At 35.6% G+C, this 17479-nt stretch overlaps 2 protein-coding genes and 1 long non-coding RNA gene across 3 annotated transcripts in view; all 3 read right to left on the reverse strand.

Annotated features, from left to right (window-relative positions):
• The window catches only part of LOC123550447 (endoglucanase-like), a 53665-nt gene extending 53130 nt beyond the window's left edge, over positions 1-535 (reverse strand). The window contains exon 1 of the mRNA XM_053522580.1: positions 506-535. Coding sequence (XP_053378555.1) covers positions 506-535 — 30 coding nt within the window. The remainder of the gene's footprint in view (positions 1-505) is intronic.
• Positions 536-1044: 509 nt separating this feature from the next.
• LOC123526552 (transcription factor Maf-like) lies at positions 1045-14243 on the reverse strand. Its single transcript, XM_053523247.1, has 3 exons — positions 14095-14243; positions 4426-4536; positions 1045-1356 (listed from the first exon to the last, which is right to left on the reverse strand). The coding sequence occupies exons 1-3, from the start codon at positions 14231-14233 to the stop codon at positions 1307-1309; spliced, it is 300 nt and encodes a 99-aa protein (XP_053379222.1). The 5' UTR covers positions 14234-14243; the 3' UTR covers positions 1045-1306.
• Positions 6118-12111, reverse strand: LOC128548441 (uncharacterized). Its single transcript, XR_008367043.1, has 4 exons — positions 11989-12111; positions 9895-10033; positions 9133-9222; positions 6118-8785 (listed from the first exon to the last, which is right to left on the reverse strand). It is a non-coding gene; the product is annotated as an uncharacterized LOC128548441 (long non-coding RNA).
• Positions 14244-17479: the final 3236 nt, after the last annotated feature.

Raw genomic sequence — 17479 nt, forward strand, 5'->3', positions numbered from 1 at the left:
TATCATCTAGACCTTTGTTGCCTTTACATATCAGCGAAAACCTAGCATTACTAACTTATTTATTATTTGAATATCCCGGTTGTTTTAACTTAATTCGATGTAATTTTTTACACAAGCGATTGTCAACTGCAGGGGAATTCCAGTTACAGTGCGCATGCGCAGAAATTGAGGCCCCTTGAAGGTATACATCAGTCAATTGATGCTCCCATTTTAGGGGGTTACAGTAAAAACATTCCGAGAGTAATAAAATAAAACAAAGAAAGTCAGAAAAATCGACCAATTCACTATACTGCGGCATTAAATTATCGATTAAAAATGGGAACCAAAATAGAGGGGTATTTACCTACGATACCGTAGATCAATCAAATGTTTAGCAGCAGTGTCCATACCCGAGTGGTCAGGGCGTACGTTAGACTACCAATTTTGAGACCGTTCTTGTTCTTTTTATTTAAAAGTTGTAAATTATATTAAAAGTTCTTAATTTCTTTTTTTTTTGTAATATTACCTGTCCAGTTCTCTCAATACGTTCTGTCATTTTTAGCGTGACATTGCAAACGTCATTCAAACGTGATAAGACGTAACTGTAATAAGCGTATTACAAATATAGTATTTGTTAAATTCTTGAAATATACTTTTCAAATCATTATCACGCCTTAGAATTATGTTTTAATTTTGAATATATATAACGAAATAGGAAATGTTTGCTTTTACAGAAAGGTTACAACTGTTACAATGAAAGGTCCGGAAAACTACTCGGAATAACTGAGATATTAATGGAATTAATTGCCCCTTTTGAGGCCTCACCTACATTTGTGTTAATGAACGCAAGTGTAATACGAATTATGCATGGCGTTTATGAAGAACCTAGCTTTCTTCTGTGAAAATTTTGTGTTTCTACTATTTTTTGTTTGAAAGTTACTGGCAAAACATAGCGATTTCGGTCCGGAAACTACTGGGAAACCAGTAGACAATTTAAACTGGACTTTTGACTACAAAATCTTGGGACAAAAGGCAGTTTATAAGAGATACAAAAACAACTTTTTTGCAATGCTCTCGTTTTATTACTTTAAATATTGTGCAAATTATAGAATTTAAGTTTTTAATAATTAAAACATAAATTTAAAGAAGCATTTTGATGTCATTTATGCGGATCATTCAAATAGAATATAAAGATTTCGAGGTCAACTTGTCAATATGAATATTCCGAAAAAGTTTGGTTCAATCGTTGATATATAAAATTCAAGTAGCTGAACTCTGATGTGATGTTTCTCAGTGTTGCAACAAGGAGAGCTCGCATTTCTCTTTCTTATCTCAGCGGTGCTGCCTTTCCAATCTCAGCGTCATCAGTCTTGGCAACTATATTAGACATAAAATATAAACATGATCATCCTTACGTATGTGAAATGATAAGTATTATAGTTATCAATCTGGATCAATTGCTGTAATATAGAGGAAGTAACTAAAATAATGAATTATGAAAACAATTTAAAACTGGACATTTGTTGCATTTAAGACCGTTGAAGCGGTGTGTGTGTGTGGGTGGGGGGGGGGGGGGGGGGTAGTGGGGTGCAAATTCCATTACATCATTACATCTCATTAACATGCAAAATCAAAACGATATTATTTTCTTGGCAGCGTTATATGCTTCTAAAGGATCATCTTTTAGAATTTGTAAACACAAAGTAGAACCTTTGTGTATTTTAAAAACGTATTTAATATGAGTTTATGTATGAAATGGCTTATTTTTGAACAAACAAAACAGCAAAATCAAAAATAAATGGTATTCTTACACACAAATCCACGACAACCACCTTATGATGAGACAGTTTCAACAGAAAATAAATAACCTGTACTTAGTTACCAACTTAATCTAACTAAGGATATATTAGCTAAGTATATATCTTCAAAGTTAATAGAATTGTTAGGTATCTGCAGACAAAAATGCCATAAATTCTAGCATAGCAACTGGGCGAATTTACATTCTGTCATGTTAAGCTACAAAATCCCGTATATGACAGGTGAAATACAGATAGCCAGAGGGAATAGAAAAAGTGGAAATCCAACAAGTATTGTATAGTTCTAGAAACCTACTTTTATATATAACAAAAAAATAACTTTAGTTTGCACCGTGATCTGTATAAATTCATACGGAATAGTAAAATCGGCGCGTTTCGTGTTAATGTAATGAACCTATCATGGCAGTCGGCACGTTTCAGGTTAAGGAAATCGACCCGTCATGGCATTCGGCACGTTTCAGGTTAAGGTAATCGACCCGTCATGGCATTCGGCACGTTTCGTGTTAAGGTAATCGACCCGTCATGGCATTCGGCACGTTTCAGGTTAAGGTAATCGACCCGTCATGGCATTCGGCACGTTTCGTTTTAAGGTAATCGACCCGTCATGGCATTCGGCACGTTTCGGGTTAAGGTAATCGACCCGTCATGGCATTCGGCACGTTTCGGGTTAAGGTAATCGACCCGTCATGGCATTCGGCACGTTTCGTGTTAAGGTAATCGACCCGTCATGGCATTCGGCACGTTTCGTGTTAAGGTAATCGACCCGTCATGGCATTCGGCACGTTTCGTGTTAAGGTAATCGACCCGTCATGGCATTCGGCACGTTTCGTGTTAAGGTAATCGACCCGTCATGGCATTCGGCACGTTTCAGGTTAAGGTAATCGACCCGTCATGGCATTCGGCACGTTTCGTGTTAAGGTAATCGACCCGTCATGGCATTCGGCACGTTTCGTGTTAAGGTAATCGACCCGTCATGGCATTCGGCACGTTTCAGGTTAAGGTAATCGACCCGTCATGGCATTCGGCACGTTTCAGGTTAAGGTAATCGACCCGTCATGGCATTCGGCACGTTTCAGGTTAAGGTAATCGACCCGTAATGGCATTCGGCACGTTTCGTGTTAAGGTAATCGACCCGTCATGGCATTCGGCACGTTTCAGGTTAAGGTAATCGACCCGTCATGGCATTCGGCACGTTTCGGGTTAAGGTAATCGACACGTCATGGCATTCGGCACGTTTCGTGTTAAGGTAATCGACCCGTCATGGCATTCGGCACGTTTCAGGTTAAGGTAATCGACCCGTCATGGCATTCGGCACGTTTCGTTTTAAGGTAATCGACCCGTCATGGCATTCGGCACGTTTCAGGTTAAGGTATTCGACCCGTCATGGCATTCGGCACGTTTCAGGTTAAGGTAATCGACCCGTAATGGCATTCGGCACGTTTCAGGTTAAGGTAATCGACCCGTAATGGCATTCGGCACGTTTCGGGTTAAGGTAATCGACCCGTAATGGCATTCGGCACGTTTCGGGTTAAGGTATTCGACCCGTTATGGCATTCGGCACGTTTCAGGTTAAGGTAATCGACCCGTCATGGCATTCGGCACGTTTCGTTTTAAGGTAATCGACCCGTCATGACATTCGGCACGTTTCAGGTTAAGGTAATCGACCCGTCATGACATTCGGCACGTTTCAGGTTAAGGTAATCGACCCGTCATGGCATTCGGCACGTTTCAGGTTAAGGTATTCGACCCGTTATGGCATTCGGCACGTTTCAGGTTAAGGTATTCGACCCGTCATGGCATTCGGCACGTTTCAGGTTAAGGTATTCGACCCGTCATGGCATTCGGCACGTTTCAGGTTAAGGTATTCGACCCGTTATGGCAATCGGCAATTTTTGTGCGATTACGTATTTTCCGTATTCAATTTTTATAACATAAAATTGCCCACAAACCCTATAATTTGGTTCGTCCGATATTGATTTATTTGCAGAGAGCTTATGATTTTACATAGAATGACGCCAATCCCGGATCGCTTGGCCTAATTGTTCGCCCACAATTCCCTTTTTTCTATCAATTTGGTGTTGCAGCACCGCAACCGAACGTAGCGAGGGTACCGATTGTTATGTATTGGAACGCTTTAGTGATCTTACTGAAACATGTTTCAGCGATTATCGGTCTTACTAATGTACAATATACTTCTTGTTGTTGTTGTTGTTGTACAATTAAAGGGCGGATACCAGTAACGATTTATTATAAAATGTCAATATATTACTGTTTACGTGCCTAAAATGACATTTCTCAATGCAAGTTCTTCTGTGAAATTTCATTTATGTGTTATTTTAGGTTCATCTAGCTAATTATATAGGTCCTCTGTATCTACTCCCCCCACCCCCCTCCCCCCCGCCGTAAAAAGGTATGCTCCTTTAAAGAAGTAGAATAAAAAAGTATATAATACATTTGTTACTGATGGAAAGTATTTAAAATATTTCATCATAATTCGGACCTTGTTAGAACAGTCGGACATTTAAAAAGATGTCTACATTTAGGCAACTTTGTCAAAAGTTGTTTGTTTCTAAAAACGGATAACATGTATCAAAATATTGCAGACAATTATATATTAAACGAAAATAACCTGCACGTTTCTTCTGAATCTTAAGAACAGGAACACCCCCACCCCCCCCCCCACCGCCACCGCCACCGCCACCGCACATGCTAGAGGAGGAGTCGGATGAGGAAGAACAACCTGAAAGTAAATCAACAGAATTTAAACATTTTTGATACATTGATACCAAAACTGTCAAATGATTTCAAGATTATTCGTTCCTTGCTATAAGGAGATTTATTTTTATGACACATTTCAGCATTTTTTCATTACTGTTCATACATTTACACTCAAATCAACGATTTGGTCATTTCGTACCCCACGGCGATTTCAATTTTTTTTTTAATAAATAATTTTCTCAATCCAATCAATTATTAACACATTTCATTCAATCAATTATTAACACATTTCATTTAATAAGTCAACAAAATCTCATGCAATTAAATACCATTAACTCCTTACAGTCAGCTCAATCAACGACTTTTTAATGTTTATTTCTTGTATTAATTTATCCCACGTAATTATTTCAAGTTAACTATTTCTAATATAGCTCCTGAAAAACTCACACTGATTTTAAAAACCAATTTCCAAAGTTCAACTTCGGATATCATAAAAAATAACTAAAATGCCTCAAATATCAATGGGGACAAAATTACTAAAAGGGGGTGGGGCCGAATTGACCAAAACTGGGACGAGTTGACCAAATTTTATCATGAGGGGGGCGAAATGACCAATTTTGGGGAACGAAATGACCAAATCGGGGACGAGTTGACTTGGGGATGAGTTGACTTGATACCTTCTTACTCTGTTCGAATGAATAACTTGAATGCTTAAAACTTATTCTTGTAAAAAGACAATTCACTCGAGGGTGCATGTAATAGTAGCCAGATTTTTAGATGAATAGACATGCATTAAGACAATTTAGATGATTGAATCCACAATTCTGCCCAGCAATTATTATGTTTTCTTCAAGAACAAAAGCCCTTGTTAGTAATGTAATGAAAAAAAAAACTTTTGAATTGTCAGGATATTCTAATTTTATATTCCAATGCAAAATCCTTAAAACTTCAGGTATTGAAATTTTAGGAAAATATTTTTTTTTCTCAAGTATAACTTTTGACATTAACATACCCAGCAAACACACCACGTTGTTACAACGTTGTTATGACGTCTTTTCCTGACGTTGTAACAACGTTGTTTTTTGGTTGATAATGAAAGGTGCGTTGACGTCTTGTCACAACGTTGGAAAGACGTCTTTTTTGCAACGTTGGAAAGACGTCTTGTCCACAACGTTGGAAAGACGTTGTTTTTTGGTTGATAATGAAAGGTGTGTTGACGTCTTTTTCCACAACGTTGGAAAGACGTCTTTTTCACAACGTTGGACAAACGTTGTTTTTTGGTTGATAATGAAAGGTGCGTTGACGTCTTTTTTGCCACCTTGGAAAGACGTCTTTTTCACAACGTTTGAAAGACGTAGTTTTTTCTTTGATTGTGAAAGGTGTTTTGACGTCTTCTGCAGTGCTGGAACGACATATTTTTCACAACTTTGGAAAGATGTATTTTTTACATTTGAATGACATCTTTTCTCAATGTTGTTTCGTCTAAAAGCACAAAAAAAACCCCAACAGTCTATGGTTTTAAACAAAAGTGTACTGAATAATAGAATAGTCACAAGACGTATCATAACATACTGGGTCTAGTAAGAAAACATACTAAATATGATTCAACTGAAATGTTTTTATTAAAAAGTACATATACCATTCAATCAAAAATAAATTTTGTTGATGCATGTAATCTGTAAAAAGAGCTGTTCAGGGACAGCAACAGTCAATCGACTATTCAATAGCTTTTTAACAAAATATTTCATCAATGAATACAACGATAAACACTTGTGGAAATGGGCAACCATTTTGCTTGAATGTAATAAAGTGTCATAGCATATAAAAACAAGAGCTGTCATAGAAGCAGCATGTTTAACTATTTTAAAACTTGATACTAAGTGAAGAAACATTATCTTGAAATCTTGCATAAAACTGCTGTTATTGTCACTTTTCGGGGGAGTCTTAACAGGAGAGAAAACGTGTATTAACAGAGATTCTCGCGCTCACATGCTGTTGTAACACCTTTTTATTTATGCGCGTTCCGTGGCAAAGCGTAAACGTATTACGGCCCCAAAGCGAATAATTCAAAAGGAAATGACGTGAACGTGATAAAACAAACTTTACCGCGCATTTCATGGGAATTTAATGACGTTGAGGGACAATATATTCATTTACTTGGTTTTGCGTTTTATGCCAGAATAGCGTTAGCGCATGTTATTTTCGTGTTATAACATCTACAGAATCCCTCGGGAATCATTGGTACCTGGCTTGGGTACCAACCAATCCCTCGGGATTCTGGAGATGTTGTAGCACGAAAAACATGCGTTATCCCTACACAATTACTTTATGTTTGAACAAAAAGCATTGAATAATAGCCACAAATGAGTGAAACTGCCTAAAATTCCTTTAAATAATTCAAGAAATACTGGTTCGATACCACACTTTGGTCTGTGAAATCTGTTCTTAGATGCTGACAGAAAACAAGTAGGATAGCTCTGCATATAGTTTGTACAGTCTAGCTAAAATCTTAAAGTTACTCACCCACAGTTTGGGTGAAATTTTTCAACATCTTCCTTTCAAAAAGTTTAGCAGAGAATGTGTATTTGACACAGAAATGTGATCTAAAACGGTTGAGAATAAAATTTAGATATTGGTAAAAATGCAACAGGAATGTAAATTTTCTGCAATATTTCAAATTTAGTATACTACATTCTGCACAAGATTTATTGTTATTTAATGGAATATCTTGCTTAATCATTCCAGTAAGTTTGACTGAACCAATTTCCAACTCCAAAAAAGACCATAATTTATCCAAACTCGTTGACAGAGTTATCTGCTCTTGCCTGCAGATGGAAATCATGATAGTAAGTAAGTAAGTGTTCAAAGTTTCAAAGCCATATGTCAAACAGTTTTGACAAACATGTACTTGTACGCAAACTGAACCAATTTCTAAGTACAAAAAGGCCATAATCCAGCCAAAATAGTTGACAGAGTTATGAACACTTACTTACAAATGGCGATCATATAATAAACAAGTGTTCAAAGTTTCAAAGCCACACATCAAACAGTTTTCACAAAACATGGACTGGTAAGAAATTGTACCATTTTCCAAGTCCAAAAAGAGTCATAATTTAGCCAAAATACTTGTAAGAGTTATGTACTCTTACCTACAGAAACAGACTATGGTATAATAATAATCAAGTGATAAAAGTTTCAATGTCATATGTCAAACAGTTTACACAAAATATGAACTAGTAGGAAATAAAAGGTACCCTAATTCAGCAAAAGTCCTTGATAGAGTTATGTGACCTTGCCTAAAATTGGATATGGTGATGATAACAAGTGTTGAAAGTTTCAAACCTTTATCCCCGAAGGTTTTGCCAAAATGTAAACTGGTACCAAAAACTTAACCAAGGTGAGACGCAAAGCTGATGCCGTATCGAGTAGGATAGCTATTCTTACAGTTCAAATAGTAAAGTTATAAAGGTCCAATTGTTGCATCTTTTATGCAGTTTCCGAAAATGATTTTAATAAAAAATCTTGCAAAAAAGTTCTATGTAGAACAATCTGAACAAAATACTTTTTTTTTCATATATAACTTTCAGCCAGGTCATTTAATATTGATTTATGTGACAAATTATTTTAATTATTCTCAAAATCACTACAAATGGATAAAGTCTGCCCATCACTTAGCTTGAGACAACATTAACCTTAACCAACAAATTCTTGATTTTGCCTTGTGAATGAGTAATCTAATCCATTCACAAAAATATTAAGAATAAATAAAGTAAAGTTTAAGTGTAATGGACTGGCAAAACAATGAACAAACAACTGCAAATTTTTGAAAAACAATTCATTGTGCAAACTTTTTTTCTCGAGATACTATTTGAAATATCTTCACCTTGTAAAATTTTAAATTATCTGAAAAAAATTCCAATAACACTGTGCATCCAGAAAATGAATTGGATACAAGTTCTTCAGTTTTGTATACAACAAAAAATCAAACTTAACTTGCACTGTTTTAACACATTTCATGTATATCACTTTTCAGCTGCATTTAGAATTTACTGAAAGATTCATTTTGTAAGTAAAACTGTTTTGCATTTAACACATTTTAAATTCAAATGTTTGTGTTTTAGAGTAGATTACACAGTATGTAAGTCATGATTTCTGCTATTTCACTATTTCAGATTTCCTTTTGAACTGGATTTCTATCTGATAGTGCATATATCAGTCACAGGCACTTCTCCCACTCCTAGCTCCCCTTTCTGGTCCTATGTCTACGCAGGCTGAAAATATACATTTTAACACACATGTAAACTTACAACGCTTTGTTAAAAACTAGAAGATGATCACACATATTAGAATTATGTATAAAGTTAAATGTATGGTAAGGTGACGGTGTATCATTTTTAATGCATGACATACTAATTTCTTTACTTTATCACAAAGTTTATACGGTAATAAAGTGGGTGGGATAGCGCCGATGTTGTGAATTCATTTCGGACATACTGAGTTTTCAAAATTTCTTGAGCCCTGAATACATTGGACTGGTTCATTCAAATGCTAGAATTTCTATTCTTACTAACACCATTCTCACGTAAGTATGATCAAATATCATTTCTTAAATATTTACCCTTCAAGATCGAAAACAATGTTGTCCTTTCTTCTCCCAGTTTGCTTTTCCTCTGATGTTAACATGGTCATTAGTTTCATTGTCATCAACCTGTGAAACAGAATGAATTTGGTGATAAAAAGTTAATAAAAAAGGTACAATTTGAATCTATATCACTAAAAATTAAATCAATAAGACAAGTATGCAAAGGAGCAGAGTGTTGAGCCCGCCAGCTGTCAAGTGGACCTTGGACCTAGGGACCTGGTTCTTGCGCATGACACTCTGTCTCATAATGGTAAACATTCATGCCAAGTTACATCAAAATCCCACCATGCATGAAGAAGAACTGCTCTGGACAAACTTCAGTATGACCGTAGGCCTCTTAACTGTGACCTTGACCTTTGAGACAGGAACATGGGGTTTACGCATGGCACACCTTCTCACTTAGGTAAACATTCATGCCAAATATAAACAAGATTGGTTCATGCATGTATAAGTTATGGTCCGGACAAAATCAGACAGACACAAGCACATACATCGATGGCGACTATATCGAGCTCACCGTAAGTGGGTTCAACAAAAACTTGACACAAGACAAATACAACTCTTGCATAATTATTATTTTTCATTCTCATAAAGTATTCTTCTAAATTTAAAACATGCACAAAAATGCTTGTGAAACACGATTCAGATGAGTTTCAGTTAAGTTCACGCATATTTTATTCAAGAGGAAGTAAAAAACAGGTAATAAATTTATGGAAACTTTATTCAAATATTACTTACTTATCAAACACCATGATATCCTTGTACAGCTAGAAATTGTGCCACTGGCCCATGAATAAGTGTTGTATATAAGCAGAAGATAAAGATTCTATTCACAGTCACTCATAGATGTTCTTCCAACAGCAGACAACATGGAAACCTGTCAACAGCAAAAAATTTCAAATTAGAGCTACTTTGTAATAATCTACATTTTAAGCACACACAACAGTAGTAAACCCATGCATAAAATAAATTTTGAGAATTTACTGTCTTGCATTTTAGATGTAAACAACCTTGAATCAGTTTCACAACTAGTTTACGGTTAACCTTTAGCCTACTAGCAACAAGTGATTCTGCCTTTGCGACCAGTGCAGACCAAGATCAGCCTGCACATCTGTTCGAAAAACAGATGGTACTGTCCAAACTGAACGATGGATCAGTTCATTTTACAAACTTAGCAGGGTAAAGGTTAATGAAAACTTATGCCTGACTAAACTCAGACATACCAAAGTCTTTGTAAAACAGATCCTAGGTTTTCTGCACGAGGCATATATGTTACTAGTCAAAATAATTCGCCGTTCAGATTGTTTTATATTTGTGACAGGCAATTTAAACGTCAAAACTTTGAAGGACCAAAATAATGGAATATAAATCACAGTACACAGTCATGTAAAGTTATTGGTTTTGCGTTTTCGCATATTTGCATGTAGAGACACGGTAAACTTTAATCGTGTACAGTACATACATACATTTAAATCACCAGAAAATAAGTAATTTTGGATATTATTTGATAATTTTGGCATAAATCATTGAGAAATTGAATCCCCGTTCAATACATGTAAGTTTTTGAATTTAAGACTGATTTTTGAAAATAATCGGCATTTAACCTATAGCATGTAAAGCGTTGGCAGCGATGAAAATTTCATCGGAAATTGCTTCAACTATTTTGGTCTTTCGAGTGTTTGACGCAAGTGGGGATACTGCCCATATGAAAAGAATTATCCCAACATTTCCTAGGATCGCATCAAATTAGTTGGACTATTATGTTACTTCTGAAGAGAATCATCAGGCATCAAACGAATGTGAAGTATAATAAATTATATTATATGGAGATGTCCAAATACAACGTAACAGGATGTTTCGGGACAGTGTGATAACTTGACTGTCGCTGTCTCAACATGTCTAAACTTATTTGGCACGATTTCTTTCAGGAAATCTCTAAAACTTGTGACATCACGCAATGGCTTTGACTACAAACAAAATGTTAAAACTGTTGATTTTATGTTAGTCAATATGGTGACAGCGACAAGTAAGCATAGTTCCGGCTATATTTCTGTTGCCTTTAGATAATGGATGGCACTTTTGTTAAATTTTCTTGTTGTATGGTGGATGGCGTGTGAATGCATTGCACATTATTATGCAGAAGGGGGGATGGGCAGGGACTTTTTTCATATACAGACTTTTGGTGGCTTGATAGAATTTTGATCAGAATTGATAAAAAAATATTGATAGAATCTGTGTTTTAAGAATATTGATGCAGTTAGAAAAACATCACTGTTTTAAAAAAAAAAAAAAACATGGACGTCTAGCCGCTCACTGTCTTATCAGTTCTGAAAATAGAAACTACAACGGATTTGTTTACAAACACCATCTAGTCTAGTCCTATATCATGACCCGCATAAAATTAATTTGACTACCACACCCCTAGCCGCTTCCAACAAGTAATGCTGTTTGGTGACAGATATCAACATACAAATGGCATGTAACTGTTAGACACTAAGCATACGTGAATTTATAAACTAAAAACCCTTTGTCAAAACCTTTATAATTTATGGAAAGTTCTAACTATTTTTTGCACTGTAAACAGTAAAAGACTGCAAAATGTTGACAGTCTGATCTTCATCGCATGCAAGATATTTTAAGTAAGTCCATTTTTAGCCTAAAATGCATAATTATTAATTTATCCTCATGCAGCACAACAATGTCAACATACAAATTTCCGGTAATAGGCCTACCGCGAAAATATATGACAATATAAGTTATAGCTATAACTTCAACAGTTTTAAAAACGTCATGACAAAAAATAACTGCTGTAAAAACTAACAACATACTTACAGGTGGAGAAGCCATGATTTGACATATAATCTGTACAGGGCGCTTTTTAAATACTTCCACGAATTTTCAAAACTCCGATCAACAACATGAACGAGGGCAAAAAGGCACGTGAGCTAGACCTGTTTTGACTGGTCAATTTCGAACACATGTCGGAAATCATGGGACGGAACTCTTTTGAGTTAATGTTAGATGGTTAATGTTACTTACCTCACGACATGACGAATAGCGCTAAACGACAAATATGCAATAAAGTATTCACGCAATGAAATTATTTTTGCAGCTTGAAATAGTTTAAAGTTTCAGAAGATCTAATGACGTTGTTCCAACGTTTTTACAACGTCGGAATAGCGATGTCGGATTTTGGTCGCTGTAAAGCCGTTGGAACAACGTCGGAATTAGCGACGTCGGATTTTGGTCGCTGTAAAGCCGTTGGAACAACGTCGGGATAGCGACGTCGGACTTTGGTCGGTGTAAAGTCGTTGGAACAACGTCGGATTCTGGTCACCGACGTCGCGACCCCAAAACAACTTTAAAAAGACGTCTTTGCGACGTCGTGTGTTTGCTGGGTAGTAATATGTTCAGTAAGAAATCCGGATTTATGTCGACTTATTTAAAAAGTAAAACATTTTGGCATGGTATCTAACTATAACAGATGTCCATTTGTTTTATTCTTATCTCTAAATCAGATAAAGCAGCTGTTCAAACAGAGAATGCGCATGCGCATGATTATATGGTTAGAAAAACACTGAATTTATATCATCATCAGAGTTGGAAAGGGAGGTAATCAAAACAATAATGCAAATAATACATTCTGCTTTGTAAATAGAGTGTTCAAATCTTTGACAGAGTTGAAAAAAGAATATCATCAAAATGAGATTGAACAAGAGACTGGTGTTGTTTTTTTATGTTAAAAAAAATGTCAGATAAAGTCAGTATGGCCCTCCAAAGGATGAAAGTTGAAATCAATTGATTTATTTTTGGTGAGGGTACTTATTTTTTACTAGCACAATTTGATTTCTATGAAATGATATCGATGTATACACTAAAATTAAACTAAATTTTCTATTGTTACAAAAAAAAAACAAGTGAAAGTGAGTCTGGATTATAAACGGACTAACTTATGAAGCGATGGTCGGTTGTAGAACAAAATGAAAGGAGTAATGAGCTAGTAAAAATATTAGCATTAAATAAAACAGAAAAAAGGCAAACTTCATAAACTGGATATTGCCTATACTCATTCATTTCATTCATGTTTTTTTATTATTATTATTATTGTTCTAACGATTTTTTTTTTTTTTTTTTTTTTTTTTTTTTTTTTTTTTTTTTTTTTTTTTTTTGATTCTAACGAATATATATTTTTTTTCGATAATCACCAAGTGAACAGGATTTAACACAACGTCAATACGTCAATAAAATACTGACAAATCCTCAATCACAGTCACGTTTTACTTTCTGTTTAAGATGAATGGTTTACATAGCTTTTTGTGTTTATCAAAAACGGGCAAAATCTTCAAGAGAAAACAATAATCGGATACAGCGAAATGTCAACAAAACTTGCCTCATACTCGGTCAATCATATGAGCCGTGCCATGAGAAAACCAACATAGTGGCTTTGCGGCCAGCATGGATCCAGACCAGCCTGCGCATCCGCGCAGTCTGGTCAGGATCCATGCTGTTCGCTATCAAAGCCTATTGCAATTAGAGAAACCGTTAGCGAACAGCATGGATCCTGACCAGACTGCGCGGATGCGCAGGCTGGTCTGGATCCTTGCTGGTCGCAAACCCACTATGTTGATTTTCTCATGGCACGGCTCAATTATAGTGTTTTTAATTTTGTTAGAAATAAGTGAATATTTTTTAAATTGTGTATAACAAATACAAAGTGAAAGTCATTTTGCACTTACTGAAAATGGCCTTAATCAGGAGGCGATGATCAGTCGTAGAGAAAAAAAATGTGTTGAAATAGTGAAAAATTGTAAAAAAAAATGAATAGGAATCGAAAAGTAATGGAATATATGCGATTTATAATATACTAGTAATCAGTAATATAAAAGTAAAAAAAAGAGTATAAAATAACGATGAATTAGAATAAACAAATCCACCAACCTTCGCCTCCACTAACACTTGCAACTAGCAGTGCCCAAACTGTGACAATTATTAAAAATTCCCTTTTCATTGCGACACGATGATGCTTCTGTTTTATAGGCAGCACTGGGATAGATCCGGTATGACAAGATGAGAACATTACAAGCTGCCAAATGTTATATAGTAAATGTTTAACAAAAAATATGCAGTCATGTGATGATTTTGCCATTTGATAGGCAAGAAAACGGGTTACTGTGCTGTGCAAAAATGTAACAATTTCCCGAGGGAGTGAAAAATAGTAAGGTAATTCAGTGATTTCATCATTGATATTCAAATAAGTTGAAAGAATGAGATACTATTTCGAATTTCAAGTGCAGTTTGTTTTTATTTTATAAGTTTTATACCGTTAGAAGTAAAATTCAATGTAAAAGGGTAAAACTAAGTCCGCATCTTCTGGTAGTTGTCTTTGAATAGCACTCTGTACATCATTGCGGGTTCCATATGCACCGCCGTATGAATACGTCTATTGTATTCTGGTACTTATAACATGTGTGAATGTTGCCGGGGCTAGAGGGCGTGGACGGTAGCCACTACCGTCCATGAACAGCCTAAATCAAACCAAGCCTGCAACATTTTCGTTTATGTCGTGTTTGACGACCTGTGGTTTCCATTTTGTGTCGATTCGCCGTAAAACCCAACTCACTCACTCACTCACTCACTCACTCCTCCCTTTCATTTTATTTGGAAAGGCAAAACAGTATCTGAAATGCCTTAAGAATACTTTTGTATTTTCTTAAAACATTCAAAAAGAAAAATCGTCATATATATATAACTGAGCAGAGATTAAGACTGTCTGTTTCTTATGGAAACGTATATCGTTATCCTTGTGAGATGTTTATATGGTTCAGTCGAGATTCTGTAGGACGACATGACGACATATAACACAGCAACTCGTAAAAAATTATGACTACAAGTTGTGGTCATGACGTTAAACAAGAACTCAACTTGACGTCTTAAACTAAGAGACAAATAATAAAGAACTTGTCATGATGTTAAAAATTATGTCTACTTGTCGTATTAATTACTGAGTGGGCTTAAATTTATTAAAAGAAATTCAGAATTTTACGAATATGTGTCACATATCTTAAAACTATTCACTTTCTTTAAAAGCCATATATTTTTTTCAGCTGTTTGCGTTTTAGAAACACATACTATTTATCAAAATACAATATTCATTTTTGCTCAAAAGGCTTTGTTTCATTCACATGATATCTACATGTGAAGTGAAAGTAAAACGAATTCTAGCGCAAAACTTGGCTCATTGCAATTAACTGATGTTAGCTTCTAACATAATGTAATGTTGCATGTAACATTTTCAAGGACATAAGATGTAAAATTGTTTTCAAATTATTAACTAAAACAATAATTTATTCTCGTTAATTTAAGCCTGATCTTGCAATAAAACCTTGATTGGGCCTCTAAGCCCTATCTGGCAATGTTACAAGACTGTATAATGTATACAGCAGTGAGTCAGTCTTACAATTGTTGTCGATCAAATCGTAGGGATCACTGACTGGCGTTAATCTGTCGGGGACCATGTATTGCCATACAGTATTCCAGTAACTTGTTTTTAGTGCCAGTAGGTCAAAGGTCAAGGTTGTTGAGGTCTGAAAATTGAAAATCATTTCCATACATGATGCAGTAACTTGAGAATCATCTTCTTTTCACTTACAGATTGTAGGTGTATACTTGTTACTCTGATTCTATGTACTATCTACAAAATTAGAAACTGAAAATGGTTGCCAATGCTTGCAAAACGTATTTGCTGCAGAAGCAGTGCTTGAAACTAGTCATTTGGTTGTCTGTGTTACAAGCTGAAATCACATCAAGTAAAATATTTCTTGTTCCGTTCCGTTCCGCAAAATACCATTACCTATATAACTAATGGTACTTTGCGGAACGGAACGGAACCAAGTCAGGAATAAAGCTCAGCTGCATCTAATGTAGAACTGACTAATCTTAATATGTTATAAACATCACCAGAAGTTCAATCGTAATGTGTCAGATGTAATCATTACTCGAACATTACAGACAGAAAATTCTTCTTTTCACTTACAGATTGTAGGTGCATATTTGTTACTCGGATTCTATGTACTATCTAAAAAAAATAGAAATTGAGAATGGGTGCAAATGCTTGCAAAACGTATTTGTTGCAGAAGCAGTGCTTGAAACTAGTATGTTGGTTGTCTGTGGTACAAGCTGAAATCACATCAAGTAAAATATTTCTTTTTCCGTTCCGTTCCGCAAAATACCATTACCTATATAGCTTATGGTACTTTGCAGAACGGAACGGAACCAAGTCAGGAATAAAGCTCAGCTGCATCTAATGTAGAACTGACTAGTCTAAATATGTTATAAACATCAACAGAAGTTAAATCATAATGTGTCAGATGTAAACATTACTTGAAGATTACAGCTGGACAGTTCTTTTTTTTCACTTACAGTTTGTAGGTGTATACTTCTTACTCAGATTCTATGTACTATCTACAAATTTAGAAACTGAGAATGTGTGCCAATGCTTGCAAAACGTATTTGCTGCAGAAGCAGTGCATGAAACTAGTCAGTTGGTTGTCTATGGTGCAAGCTGAAATCACATCAAGTAAAATATTTCTTGTTCCGTTCCGTTCCGCAAAATACCATTACCTATACAGCTAATGGTACTTTTTGGAACGGAACGGAACCAGGTCAGGAATAAAGCTCAGCTGCATCTAATGTAGAATTGACTAGTCTGAATATGTTATAAACATCAACAGAAGTTAAATCATAATGTGTCAGATGTAATCATTACTTGAAGATTACAGCAAGATGATTCTTTTCACTTACAGATTGTAAGTGTATACTTGTTACTCGGATTCTATGTACTATCTACAAATTTAGAAACTGAGAATGTGTGTCAATGCTTGCAAAACGCATTTGCTGCAGTATCAGTGCATGAAACTAGTCAGTTGGTTGTCTGTGGTGCAAGCTGAAATCACATCAAGTAAAATATTTCTTGTTCCGTTCCGTTTCGCAAAATACCATTACCTATATAACTAATGGTACTTTGCGGAACGGAACGGAACCAATTCAGGAATAAAGCTCAGCTGCATCTATTGTAGAAATGACTAATCTGAATATGTTATAAACATCACCAGAAGTTAAATCATAATGTGTCAGATGTAATCATTACTTGAAGATTACTATACCCAGCGGGCATGCGACGTCGAAACGACGTCGGTTCTAAGTTGTTATTAGGTCGCGACGTCGACAACCAAAATACAACGTCTTCCCGATGTCGAAAGTGCGACATCGGTACGACGTCAGATTTCGACGTTGTATCGCCGTTGAATTTTGGTCGAAATTGTAA

Source organism: Mercenaria mercenaria, chromosome 14 (assembly GCF_021730395.1).
Source record: "Mercenaria mercenaria strain notata chromosome 14, MADL_Memer_1, whole genome shotgun sequence".
Taxonomy (NCBI): Eukaryota; Metazoa; Mollusca; class Bivalvia; order Venerida; family Veneridae; genus Mercenaria; species Mercenaria mercenaria.

Coding starts and splice junctions, on each gene's coding strand:
- LOC123526552 (XM_053523247.1), bottom strand. CDS start 14,233: ATGTTCTCATCTTGTCATACCGGATCTATCCCAGTGCTGCCTATAAAA. Junction 4,537..14,094: donor AAGTGTTAGTGGAGGCGAAG/GTTGGTGGATTT, acceptor ATTTACTTTCAG/GTTGTTCTTCCTCATCCGAC. Junction 1,357..4,425: donor GATTCAGAAGAAACGTGCAG/GTTATTTTCGTT, acceptor TGTCTAATATAG/TTGCCAAGACTGATGACGCT.